At 40.3% G+C, this 14,293-nt stretch overlaps 1 protein-coding gene across 1 annotated transcript in view; it reads left to right on the forward strand.

Annotated features, from left to right (window-relative positions):
* The window catches only part of MYO1H (myosin IH), a 57,276-nt gene that overhangs the window by 41,712 nt on the left and 1,271 nt on the right, over positions 1–14,293 (forward strand). Inside the window, exons 22-30 of the mRNA XM_066601968.1 lie at positions 871–955; positions 2,545–2,704; positions 4,860–4,943; positions 6,931–7,024; positions 8,881–8,936; positions 9,852–9,987; positions 11,498–11,568; positions 11,737–11,834; positions 13,039–13,135. Of these exons, the coding sequence (XP_066458065.1) occupies positions 871–955; positions 2,545–2,704; positions 4,860–4,943; positions 6,931–7,024; positions 8,881–8,936; positions 9,852–9,987; positions 11,498–11,568; positions 11,737–11,834; positions 13,039–13,135 (881 nt within the window). The remainder of the gene's footprint in view (positions 1–870; positions 956–2,544; positions 2,705–4,859; positions 4,944–6,930; positions 7,025–8,880; positions 8,937–9,851; positions 9,988–11,497; positions 11,569–11,736; positions 11,835–13,038; positions 13,136–14,293) is intronic.

The raw sequence follows: 14,293 nt of genomic DNA on the forward strand, positions 1-14,293 counted from the left end.
GGGACGGGGACAGAGCCAATTCCCAGAACTTAGCCCTGCCCCCGCCCCGCCTCCTCTAATTGCAAATAGTGTAGAGGGGGGAGGGGGCAGAGAGGGGGCGGGAGCTCAGAGCACTGCTCCCGGCTCTTCCAGCCTCCTCCCCCTGCAGAGAGAGACGCCGTATATCGGCCGGCGTGAGCCCTTAGACTTATTTAATAGTGGTCCCAATTATAAAAACATAATGTTACTTTAGACTTTTTGCATGTGGTTCTCTTTTATTTCATAAGACTTCTGACCTATCAGAAATTGTGATTGGTAGGGATAGAATTTACTGAAATGACAACTAAACATACTGCCCTTTTGGCTTCCGTCAGTATTGATTGGCTTCCCCCAAAAAGCTGTGTACAAGAATTAAGAACTGAAGGGGCACAATAAACAGTAAAGTAGTTGATGCTAGTCTCGGGCAAAGGCAGCTGGAACCTCCTGTGCCTCAATGCAAAATTTGCAACATGGCCCCCATCTACCATAAGCCTTTTAAAATACTGGAGAGGCAAAGGGGCATTTGGGCCAACTCAAACATTTGGGACCCGTGTGCAGCAGCTGTATCTACCCCTTACAGCTACCTGCTGGTCTCAGGGCTTGGACTGTCACTGATCAAAACTTCTACGATCTCTCTATGAGCTATTAGGTTTTATGGCATGACACTGGCCCTTTAAATACACTAAATAAAAATTTGTATTGACAATTTCATGGTGTTCTTCGGCTATTGATTATAAGAAAAATAAATCTATGGATAAGTAATTTCACAATACGTAAGAGTTTTCATTCTTTATTGATTCTGGATATGTTTAAATATCATTATCTCACTCCCTCACCATGTGTTACTCATAGCTATTATGCTGGAATCATTGTGGAGAGGAATTATGGCCCGCAAAGCTGCCAAGAAGCGGGCATGGGCTGCACAAACCATAAGGAAGTAAGATTTGCATACATTAATTAATTTTATTTAACCCCTTAAGGAGCAGGCTGTTTTGTACCTAAGGGTTCCTTCACAAGAGCCATATCATATAAGACCTCTGGAGGACATTCACATGGTCTTTTTTTTATTTGATACTTTCCCACTGTAGCTGGGGCATCCATAGGAGCCTCAGTTACAGAAGAAAACATCCCCTGTAGTGACAATAGCTGATCTGGGTCTGCTAGGACCCTGTAGCTCTGCTATGCCAGGGGATCCCAGCAGTTACGTGACCGCTAGCTCTCATAAGTGGAAGAAACACTTCCACTGTACTCTTTAGTACATAGCGCTCATTGAGCGCTATGTACCTGGAAAAGGAGAAGGTAGAAGGGGTTAAAAACCCCTTCTCCCTCCTGCTCCAGGTTATCAGCTGTGACTAACAGCTGACAACCTGTCCTTCTTGTGATTGCAGAAGCAGAAGCTTTAATTGCACGCTGTATTTGTACTATCAGCTGGGATTAAAGCCCAGGACCAAGCGCCATAAATTTACTGTGCCTGGTCCCTAATGGATTGATTACATAAACTTGCTGGGGATAAATAGAAAAGACTAAAAAAAAAACTTTGCAGTGTTATCTAAAAGTTGAGAAGCAACAATGCAGTATATTTAAAGCTCTTTCACACTGCAAGATAAATTAGAAGGAGCATGCAACCAGCAGTGAATTAGCGTTCGCATAACATTGCTTGGCATTAGAGATGAGCGAGCACCCAAATGCTGGAATCCGCATTATTCGAGTCAAGCTTTTCGTAAAATTCGAGAGCTCTACTCGAGTAACGAACCCCATTGACTACAATGGGAGACTCAAGCATTTTTGTATGTGGGACGTCGGGTGTCAAGCTTTTTTTCTTTTTTCTCTCTCTCTCTCTCCTGCCAGACAAAAAATTTGCCAATGACGCTGATGCTCGTTCGAGTAACGAGCACCATCGAGTACGCTAATACTCAAACGAACATCAAGCTCAGCAGAGTATGTTCGCTCAACTCTACTTGGCATGCATTTACATTGAACAGTAATTGGGTAGTTTTGATTGTTCATTGGATTGTAACCATGCCGTTAGTCAACCGGTCTGCCACTGCTTTCTATTCAGCAAATCATTACGATGCTTGTTTATACCGAAGGATTTGCAGTAGACAAATGATATTTTTTAGGTCTGCGTGAAAGATGTAACCAGCAATAATCTAACGATTTATTGCTAATTGTTTGGTCACTGCACGCATTTACACCTAAGAGTTATCGTGCAAACCACTTGATCTAACAATGATTCGTAAGACAATCATACGATGTAAAAGGGCCCTTAGAGCAACTGTTTACTAAAAAATGAACAAAGCCGAGGCCAATTTACTGCTATTCTTTTTAGCATGATCTATTAATTCATCTGAAGTTTATGTTGCATAATCCACATTGTACACATTTATGTTGCATGTAATGAAGTCAGCAGTACATTTACAGTATCACACTAGGGCTCCTATTAGAAAGCCAAATGCTAACTTTGTGACTAAGTTACAAGCAAATTTTTGATTGAACCTCTTAAACACGCACTCTCTCAATTTTTAGATTCATTAGTGGTTTCATAAACCGAAATAAAAAGTCCAATGCTGATAACAAAAATTTTATTAGCATGATGCAATACAACTACCTCGCAAAGCTGAAGAATCATGTGCCTAAAAGTGTCGTTGACAAGACTTGGCTGCAGCCACCAATAGCTATGACAAAGGTAAGCAAAATCTGAGTCCTGTCTTTGAAACATCCCTACAAAGGGGGGGGGGGGGAGAGTAAGACTAACTATATTTACTATATAAAGAATGTAGTACATTTATATTCTTCATATTTCCATTAATATTTCCAACATCATTCTTACTGCAGGCATATAATAATGCCTACAGTAAGAATACACAGAACTTGCACACATATGTTAAAAAGAAAAAAAAATGTTTATCAAATGGAAAGAGGGGGGAATATCTAAAGAAGAATATAATGCGGACTGCAGAAACTGTAGGGCAAGTGTCAGAAAAGCTAAAGCTAATAATAAATTGAGACTTGCAAGAGAGGCCAAAAGCAAAAAAAAGGATTTTGGGGGGTATGTCAAAAGTAAAAGAAAAGTCAAAGATGCTATAGGATGTTTAAAAGGATGAAAATTATCAATTCGTTAAAAATGATGTAGAGAAGGTCCAACTTTTAAATTCCTATTTTGTACTGTTTACTCTCAGAAAGTAGATGTAATATCAGTTGATCTTCACTGTGCTGTTGAAGGAATAAAAGAATGCAGCCTAACTATAAACAGAGAGATGGTGAGGGAACACTTTACTAACTTACATTAATTCAAGTCTCAAGGTCATGATGAATTCCATCCTAAGATATTGAAGAAGATAGCAGAGGTAATTGCTGAACCACTCGCCTAATCTTTAAAAATTCTTGGAGAACAGAAGTCCCAGAAGATTGGAAAAGGGCAAATATTGTCCTTATCTTCAAAAAAGGGAAGAAGGTGGATCCAGGAAACTACAGGCCTGTGAGCCTGACTTCTATACCTGGAAAGATCTTTGAACAAATTATATTAAACGGCATATATGCAAATACTTGGATGAGAATGAAATAATTAACCAGAGCCAGGATGGGTTTGTAACAAACAAGTCATGCCAGACAAATCTAATTTCCTTCTATGACAGAATCATCGACTGGGTTGATCTGGGAAAGACGGTAGATATAGTATATCTTGACTTTAGTAAAGCATTTGTCAAAGTATCTCATACCATCCTTATTGAAAAAAATCACCAAATATAGCATTGACATGGCAACTGTTAGGTGGATTCACAACTGGCTGACTGATCGTACTCAAAGAGTGGTCATAATGGCTGCATGTCCAATTGGAAGAATGTGGAAAATGGGGTAGTGGACCCAGTGTTGTTCAACATTTTTATAAATGATCTGGAGGAGGGAAATGATGGGAAACTGATCAAATTTTCCAACGGCACAAAACTAGAAGGGATAGCTAACACTAGAAAAGAGAAAGAGGATTCAAAAAGCTCTAGAAAAGCTTGAACAGTGGGCGGCGAATAACAGAATGGTATTTAACAAGGAGAAATGCAAAGTCCTACATCTGGGCAAGAAAAATGAAAAAAGCACATACAGAATGGGAGGAATTGGGCTAAACAGCAGCACATGTGAAAAGACTATTGTATACTAATAGATCATAGACTAAACAGGAGTCAGCAATGTGATGCAGCAGCCAAAAAGGCAAACACAATTCTGGGATGTATTAGGAGAAGCATAGAGTCTAGATCATGACAGATAATTTTCCCTTTCTACTCTTCCTTAGTCAGACCTCATCGGGAATGCTATGTCCAGTTCTGGACACCTCATTTTAAAAAAGACATCAACAAACTAGAGCAAGTTCAGAGAAGAGCTACCAGGATGGTGAGCTGTCTGCAAATCATGTCCTATGAGGAATGGGTACACGATCTGGGAATGTTTAGCTTGCAATAAAGAAGACTGAGAGGAAACTTAATAGCTGTCTACAAATATCTGAAGGGCTGTCACGGTGCAGAGGGATCAGCCCTATTCTCACTTGCACAAGGAAAGCCTAGAAGCAATAGCATGAAACTGAAAGGGAGGAGACACAGATTAGACATTAGACAGAGCGGGTGATCAATGACTGGAACAGGTTGCTACGGGAGGTGGGAAGTTCTCCTTCAATGGAAGTCTTCAAACAGAGGCTGGACAGACATCTGTCTGGGATGATTTAGTGAACTAAGCAGGAGGTTGGACCTGGTGACCCTGGAGGTTCCTTCCATTTTATGATATCATTTAGATTGACTTCTCTAATGCCTTTTGGGTTTGAAGTTGATATGTAGAGTTTACTCTCCTTGTTTCAGACCTCAGAATTGCTGCATAAATTATGTATGAAAAACTTGGTGAGGAAATACTGTAGATCAATAACTCCTCAAAAAACTGAACAGGTATGTAACAGATCATGCATTATTCTGTGATTTACGATGGACTTTTAATATAGAGTGCCTTGTGAAAGTAGTCACATGCCCCCTTGATATTTTTCCCATTTTGTTGCATTACCATTTGGAATTAAAATGTATTTTAATTTAGATTGTATGCAATGGACCTGACAGAATGTCCAAACTGCTACTTTCCAAATTGGAAACATAAAAATAAGTTATGGGGGTCAAAATATGGTGACAGAAAGTAATATTATTTTTAAGATTTGGGGGGAAATTTACTAAGCCCAGCATTTTCTACGCCTAGATTAGTAAAAATTCCCCCAGGGCACACCTCTTTATGTATTAAGCCCATGCTTAGCACCCCTGTCTGCCTTCACAAAATCATACCTAATTTTTGCCAGTTTGTGTCATAAATTATGCATAAATTCTGTCGGTCCTCACAAGCCCCATCCACCTGCTGCAGAGGGAAGAAAAGTTTCAAAATTTTTAAACAAGTAGTGCTTCAGCAAAATTTTGTGACTTTTTTACACCAGAATTCTGGTGTAAACCATTAATACAGGTACAACAAAAAATATATAAATTCGGCAATAATACTGACCCATAGAGTGTTCACATGTCATTTTTACCATACCAAGTACACTGTAAAAACACCCCTCCACTCCCCTCCCCCCCAAAAAATGGTGTAATTGGGTTTTTTCCCATTTCACTGCACTACAATTTTTCAAAGCTGTTAAACATATTATATGGTTCTTTAAATGGTGCAATTGAAAAGTGCTACTTTTCGCACAAAACAACAAGCCCTTGTATGGCTATTTTGACTGAAAAATAAAAAAATTATGATTTTTTGAAAGCGGAGAGGAAAAGGCAAAAAAAAGGAAGCCTGGTTATTAAGGGGTTAAAGTTCTCTGCTTTTTTTGCCTTTATTGTTTGTGCCATAGTGAAATTATTTAACATCATCAAAGTGGTAGGCTGTTGTGTAAATTACAAACAAAATCACAGAGGTGAGAGAAAATATGTACGAAGACATAACTCACTGAAAAAGAAGCCAAGTATGCATCACCTGATACTGCAGGGCAGATTCAATCACCATATACCCCTAGTAGCATGCAGAAAGCCAGATTGAATATGAGAGAGCTAAATGTTCATGTGCCAACTAATGAGCAGACACTCAATTTAACCCAAATTAGGGGAGACTGCAGACAACATAGTTTGCACATATGAAGTGATACCAAGGATGTCATCCATAGATAGGTGTGCCACACCATACAGGAGTACAACCACTACTGGCAAAGCAGTGGATTGCCCTGTATCACCACCGTGCGCCACACTGGCATGACATCCTTTTTTCTGTGAGTCACATTGGTACAAACCTCCAAAATCCATTTTAACTCCAGGTTGTAACACAACTAAACAAGAAAAATACAAGAGGGTCAATACTTTCGCAAGGTTGTATTGTCACTCAGCTTTTATGCACACTCTTTTGAGCTGTATAATTTAGTTTTTAATGGTTATTTATGATAAAATGTAATTTAATCATTAATTTGAGTATTTATTGTGAAAACCTAAATTTATGGTATTCAATCACTGCATGAAGCATCAAAAAGTTCAACAAAAATAAACCTAAGCATTGTTAAGCGGTTTGTTCTAAACTAAAAATGTTTCAGCCCGGTGGCACTTTCCATTCCACTTGCTCGTAAGTTCTCCTTGTCCAGAGAGGAGACATACCCAGAGAGGAGACATACTCAGGCTTGAAGCATGCGTTGCAAAATGATTGTGATGCCGGATGTTTTCTCTGTTATGTGTGTACATGGAAGTTACTATTTTTTTTTTAAATTAAGGGCTCCCACACACTTGCGTTTGTGTTTTTTGTTAACGCGATTGTCAATGGGACTTTCTAATGTTAAAAACGCAACGCGCCAAAAACGCAAGTCCTAAAAGTTATGTTTTTATGTTTTATTGCCATTTTAATTAGATTTATTTTCTCTGTATGCAGATGCGGCAGAAAGTTGTGGCTAATGAGCTTTTCAAAGGGAAGAAGGAAGGCTATGAGCAAAGTATTAGTCAGCCATTTGAAGACTCTCGATTAAGTAAGTGAGAGTGGAGTACACATTGTAGATAATAGGGGAGATTTATCTTTTTTTATATTAAAAAAAGTCTCAAAATTTGGCGCAAGCAACACTTGTGCAAAAAATGTTTAACTTTTTGAGAGGTACACCACAAAAAAGAGTCGTAGCTAGAGATGAGCGAACGTACTCGGTAAGGCCGATTTCGCAATCGAGCACCGCGATTTTCGAGTACTTCACTACTCGGGTGAAAAGTACTCGGGGGCGCTGTGGGTGAGCGGGGGGTTGCAGAGGGGAGTGGGGGGGAGAGGGAGAGAGCGCTCCCACCTGTTCCGCGCTGCTACCCCCCGCTCCACCACGCCACGCCCCGCCCCCCGGCGACCCCCAACTCTTTTCACCCGAGTATTGAAGTACTCGAAAATCACGGTGCTCGATTGCGAAATCGGCCTTACTGAGTACGTTCGCTCATCTCTTGTCGTGGAATGTCAGAACGGGGCGTAGCCATCCAAGACCAACACATTTATGTATAATTTACTCGAGAAACAAGCTTAAACTACACCAGAGATACCAGCTGGTATAGATTTCTGTGTAGGTGCATGAAGCAGCTGAGATGTGCCTAATATAAGAAGATAAGGGAGATGGAACAATACGTCTTCAGCGCCACCTATTGGAAGTCAGCATTCGTGCAAATCCATGTTAGACTCTTTATACAAGCCTTGTAACAATGACGAGGCATGCACCTCTTTATGTATTAGGCACATCATGCACCGATGGGGATAATATTATGAAACTACGGTCTTAATAAATCTCCCCTTATGTGTTTATAGATGTATTTTATATATGGCAGGTTGTATTCAAGTTATACTGTATTACAAACCATAGAGGCATCTTAGGTAGCTGCTAGAGATGAGCGAGTATACTCGCTTAAGCTAACTACTCGAGCGAGTAGTGCCTTAGTCGAGTATCTGTCCGCTCGTCTCTAAAGATTCGGCTGCCAGCGCAGGTGACAGGTGAGTTGCGGCGTTGAGCAGGGGGGAGCGGGGGGAGAGAGGGATCTCCCCTCCGTTCCTCCCCGCTCTCCCCCGCCGCTCCCTGCCCGCCGCCGGCAGCCGAATCTTTAGTGACGAGCGGGCAGAAACTCGACTAAGGCACTACTTGCTCGAGTAGTTAGCCTTAGCGAGTATACTCTCTCATCTCTAGTAGCTGCTCTGCTGTATATGTTTAAGCGCTGCGGAATACGTTGGCGCTATACAAATAAAGATTATTATATGAACCAAGGTGCCCCAAATTAGGTTGCCCACATTACCAAATATAAGATTGGGAAAATCAGCCCAAATGCCACAAGTCTCTTTTATTCTGCAAGGAATGGGTAAAAGGGTCAACAAACTCCAGACTGTCCTGTTACCAGAATGGCATGGATCATTTCCAGGACAAGGCCTTACTATGCTCTTGTTATGGAGTCTATGTTCTTATATGTCGACCTCTGGATATATTGGAATGAGCAGCATTTGTGACCAGTAAAGGAATTCTACAAGAGGAAATTGCAATGAGAAGATGATTAATGAACAATACTAGAGAACCTGTGTCCAATGTTGTCCTAAAGTCAATGGTAATCCTCAATAATGTGATTGATAGTCCAGTAGTTGGAATGTTTAGAAGTGGGGACAAACGATAAAGCTCCGTGTTAAAGTAAAATAGAACCTGCTCTAATTCCTGGCGGAGGGGTTATCATTGTGCTCTTTCAAGAACTTATCATGCTACAGATTTGACAATGAGTAATCAATCATATGACACGATTATTGTACTCACTGTATACATATTAACCCCACCAAGAACATCGTGCTTCAAGTTGAATTTTGTACTTTTGTTTCCTGTCTTAGCTGAACAGGACATCAGTCCGAAAGTCCATCAGCTCATGTTATATGACAAGATGAAGGTAGGCAATTCAAGTATATTAACCATTACATTTTGATTAGAATATTTATGTAGTATTTTTTAATCAGTCCAACAATAAAATTCTGTAAGTGTTGTGTGCTGGAGCTCCATTCTATATCTAGTAACATGATATTAGGTTACTACCATGCTTCCCCGAAAATAACACCTACCCTGATAATAAGGCCACCCCACCTCCAGCAAGTGTTTGCTTTGATTGGTTCTCGAGCGCTGCAACTCAGCCAATCAGAGCCGGTGCTCAATAAACCAATCACAGTATTGCATTGAATGGCTGTGATTGGCTGAGCCGTGGTGCTTGAGAACCAATCAGAGCAATTGCTTGCTGGAGGCGGGGTTTTCAAACCCTGTTACCAGCAAGTGATGCTGTGTCGGCGCTGAAGACTGCACGGAAGCCTGCCAGAGTGCCGGAGACCAGTGGGAGGGACCCAGGTGGCGCCTGCAAGGTGAGTATAATACACCCCCCAAAAATAAGACCCTGTGCCTTTTGTAAGGCAAAAATTATTATAAGACAGGGTCTTATTTTCGGGGAAACACAGTAAATACTTAACATGATGCTTAAAATGTACAAATACATGTTAATGACTAGAGAAGTAAACTCCCATTCCCGTTTACTCCACTGTCATCTGGAATTGTATAATTAAGGCCGGTTCCAGGCGAGCATTTCTTCATCCGAAATACTGATGTGTATCCCGGCCCGACGGTTTATTGACCCTCATTTGGAGCATCGTAGGTGCTTATGATGGTCAGTATTTGAGTTAGTAAACCCCGCAGTTGGGTCGGGACACACATCTGTATTACAGATGCAGAATCTGTAGAATGCTCATCTGAAACTGGCCTAAAAGAGCATTTGAATTAAGATTTTAGAGACTTGTATGACTGTCTTGCCCCCATATCTTAGTATGGCATTGCAGTAATGAAGTACGACAGAAATGGATTTAAACCTCGACCTCGGAATCTTGTGTTGACACAAACAACGCTTTATATTATCGAGCAACTCAAGATTAAGCAGAAGATTGATTACACCAATCTGAAAGGTAAAGGAAAGAAGTGTTCAATCTCTCCATGTGATTACAAGAGGGAATACCTTATTTTATTAAACAGCAAAGGAAAACTCCATCTTCCCACTACAAATTTACAATACAATCAACTGTATGTAAACGTTGCACTAAAAAAACATTCAGAGCAGGAGCATTAAAAAAAAGTGCTAAATAAAGCAAACTGTGAGTGTGCGAGCTGAATGAGTGTGACTGTAGTCTAAGTGTACTGTCTTCTAAGTGTGCTGTTTAAGTGTGTGACCTGGGATTAGTTATTTTGGATTCAGCAACTTTGGAAGATTATTCCAATTGCCAGACTTGGAGTCGGAAAGGAATTTTTTTCCTTTACATGACGAACATTGGCTTCTACCTCATTGGAGTTTTTTTTGCCTTCCTTTGGATCAACATTGGGGGTTAAGAGGCTGAACTGGATAGATTGTCTTTTTTCAGCCTAACATGTTACTATAAGGGCGGCTTCAGACAAACATATATATCGGCTGGGTTTTCACGCCCGGCCGATATACGGTTTCCCTCTCAGCTCCGCCCCCTCTTCGCCCCTATTTGTAATGCAAGGGGCCGGGATGGGGGCGGGGCTAAGTTCCAGAACTTAGCCCCCCCATTGCAAATAGTGGTGAGGGGCGGAGAGTGGGCGGGAGTTCAGTGCACTGCTCCCGGCTCTTCAAGCCTCCTACCCCAGCAGAGAGGGACACCATATATTGGCCGGGCATGAAACCCAGCCGATATACGGTCATCTGAATAAGCCCTAGAGTATACATAGCCTTTAATTTACAGGATGATTAAATCTAATTTAAATACACATACTTTTCTGCAGTTTCTGTACATCAAATGTAAATGATCCTTTTCCAGCTATTTTCAGATGATACATCAACTTGTTAAATTAGAGCATATCTGCCATTCATACCAATAAAGAGCTAACCTAGTGGGTGCCCACTATATCATACCCTGAAATAGATTTTTAGAGGCTTTTGCATTGTATGAGTGCATACCAGCTTCATTCAGAAGGTGGGCAGAAAGGAAAGCCCTGTCCGTGTCCGAGTGTTCATGTTTGCTGTTTTTTTAATAAGGCAACGTGGACGTTTTTGGATGTTTTTGTAAATAGTAAAAGCAGTAACGTGCTGCTGCTCCATTCAGTAATGTCACAATGCTCTGCTGAATCCGTCATCCCAGAGGCCCCACTGACTTATAATTGGGTCAGTTGGGTTCCATTGTAGTTTTGCAGCAAAGCCTAAATAATGATTATATAGTTGTGAAAGAAAGATGGACTTCCCCCGCAGCGCAGCGCTGCAGAATGTATTGTATGTCCCTTACTTGTCGAAACAAAGTAGGCAGGAGATTATTAGCAAGTGCAAATCTTAAGATGCAATAAAAAACATAGAAAGTACATAATTATATCCCTGAAGAATAGCATGATTTGTAGATTTATGTGGAATAATGGAAATTGAAAAATATATAGAAGGGATTCTATTAACCACAATATTTATATTTGTAGAAATATCTGTCAGCCACTTGAGTGATGGATTCTTAGTCATCCATGTAGCTTCAGAAGAAAATAAGCAGAAGGTAGGAGACAATCCATCTTATCTTTCTTACTTTCAAAATTACTTATTTTTGTGTGGATTTTACACAATTGTATAAATTGTTCACAAAAGGATCTGCAACTCAGCAATATTTTCTTCTAAATTCGTTATGGAGAAACAACTGACCTATTCTTCAATGTCATTCATGCAGGGCGATGTTATATTACAATGTGACCATATCTTTGAGGCAGCCACCAAGCTCTGCATGCTGGCTTCTAAGCAAGATATTTTCAAGATCTGCAAACAAGGGTAAACTGTATACCTACTGTCTGTCCTAAGCGGAAGCTGCTGGGTTTAATTAGTTCTAAGACCTGTTGACTCTAATACAAGTCGTTAGTTGGAAATATACAGTTCCTTTACTAAGTAATACCCTGTTTCCCTGAAAAGAAGAGATACCCTGAAAATAAGACATAGCATGATTTTCCAGAATTTTTGAGGATGCAAAATGATTTTTCAGGCTTTTTGATGATGCTTGAAATATAAGCCCTACTCCAAAATTAATACTTTATACATGTAAAAAAGTTAAACCTTTTTGAAGAAAAATGAATATAAGACACTGTCTTATTTTCAGGGAAACACGGTAATAAAGCCTGCTGGCCCCCCGCTGCATTAATGATTCAGTTGCCTTAGTGCTATTTTTCCCGTTGTGCCCAAAAATCATCCATCTGAATAAATACATTGAAGTCGAATGCTTCAAATGGTCGCGATTTTCGGGCAATTCTTTTGACGCGATTAAATAGCTGCGTATGTACGCTTGTGTGAATAAGGCCTAACTTGTATTTTATTCATTTATCTCTCTGCACATTCTGAGCTGAACAGTCCAATGGGCGGAGCTATCAGTGATTTCAATATGGAAAATACAGCAGCCCTCCACGAGAGTAGCACTATCAGTGTGAGGTACATAAGGCCTGCACAGCTTGAAGGCAGGAACGGCTCCCAGGATCCAAAGAAAAGTTCATGTAGTAAAGAGAACAAGCAGCATAGCCACGACTTTGTAAAAGAGTCAATGCATCCGGATGGCTGCTGCTTTATTGCTTCCAAAGATATAAAAACATGTGCGACGTTTCAACCCCGCTGGGGTCTTTGTCATGCACATGGGTCCTATCAGTGATTGGCAGCTGTGTATGACTGTACATGCAGAGAAGGCTGCCAATCACTGATAGCTCCACCCATTGGACTGCACAGCTCAGAATGTGCAGAAATAATAAAATACAAGCTACACTGAATATTTACCCATAAAACTATATATCAATCTGAGTCAAGACTCCCTTTAAAAATGTTACTGACCTATTGTTTGATCAAAGATTAGCTAGGTAATTAAAGGGGTTTAGGTAAAAGGTTGAAGTTAGTCCTGGTTTGTCACATTGACCCCTTTCATAATTCACATCCTGTCTGTTGCCTTAGAATAAAAAATGGATACTAGAATAATGCATTATTTCTTTTAAATTCTTAGCATCAAATATCACTTTCAAAGCAAGAGTGGATTCATCGACTTCACAACAGCAGCAGATTCCCAGGTGTACAAGGCCAAGAATGGGCACCTCACTGTGGTAAGATACACTGCTCATTATCGGGTTTTACAAAACAATACTGGTTTACACAAACTTTAGAAAATGCCCCTGACCCTTATCTCTATCCTCATAAGAGTTTGGAATGTGATCTACCCTGTTTCCCTGAAAATAAGACATACCCTGAAGATAAGACATAGCATGATTTTCCAGAATTTTTGAGGATGCATAATGATTTTTCAGGCTTTTTGAGGATGCTTGAAATATAAGCCCTACTCCAAAATTAAGCCCTGCTAACAGTTAATTAAAAAAGTCAATTTAAATAGTGTCCAGGCAGCTATACATGTAAAAAAGTTAAACCTTTTTGAATAAAAATTAATATAAGACACTGTCTTATTTTTGGGGAAACACAGTATATCAGAGAGTTCAAGCAAAGCTCCTCAAAAATAGTCACAAACTTTTCTATGGATAAGTGGATCAAAATGAACCTAAATATTGTGATACAAGGCCGGATTTACGGCTCGTTCACATCCGCGTTAGGGCTTTCTCTCCGTCTGTCTCTTCTGTTTTTGGAACAGAAAAATGGAATTATGGCCCCTTGACTTAGAATAATGTGACAGTGTGGCCCTCAGACAAAAGAAACGTTGCTCCTCCCATTCTAGTCTAACGTAATCCTGGATCAACAAGTAAGCATTTGGGCACTGGTACCAACGCCCAGCTCACTCTACAGGTACCATAAGGCAGAGGCTCCTTCAGTTGTCCTGGCACGTTATACAGAATGACTATTACTGCATGTAATGCTATTCTTTCCCCCGCGGTAGTATCTGTAATAATGGATCCATTATGGTTTCGGTTTAGCAAGTGTGCTCAGAGCCAAATATACATAAAAGTAAGTTTTACAGCATATTGCTTTACTGCTATCTTACACTGATCCTGAATTACAGTCTGTACTATAACTTAGTGCTTCTTCACACAAACGAGATCACCTGAGTTTTGTGCAATGCACGCAAAACTTGTGTGTATATGAAATCCGCTCCTTTGAATAGTCACACTATCGAGAAAAAAAAAATCACAGCATGTTCTATATGTGGGCACTCGCTCGGAACTCATCGCCCATTGTTTCCAATGGGACCTTTGAAAGACATGGCATGGGACTGCAATGCGATTTTTCCCATTGAAGGCAGTGGGAAGCTGTCACTA

This window comes from Eleutherodactylus coqui, chromosome 5, assembly GCF_035609145.1.
Source record: "Eleutherodactylus coqui strain aEleCoq1 chromosome 5, aEleCoq1.hap1, whole genome shotgun sequence".
In the NCBI taxonomy this organism is placed as follows: domain Eukaryota; kingdom Metazoa; phylum Chordata; class Amphibia; order Anura; family Eleutherodactylidae; genus Eleutherodactylus; species Eleutherodactylus coqui.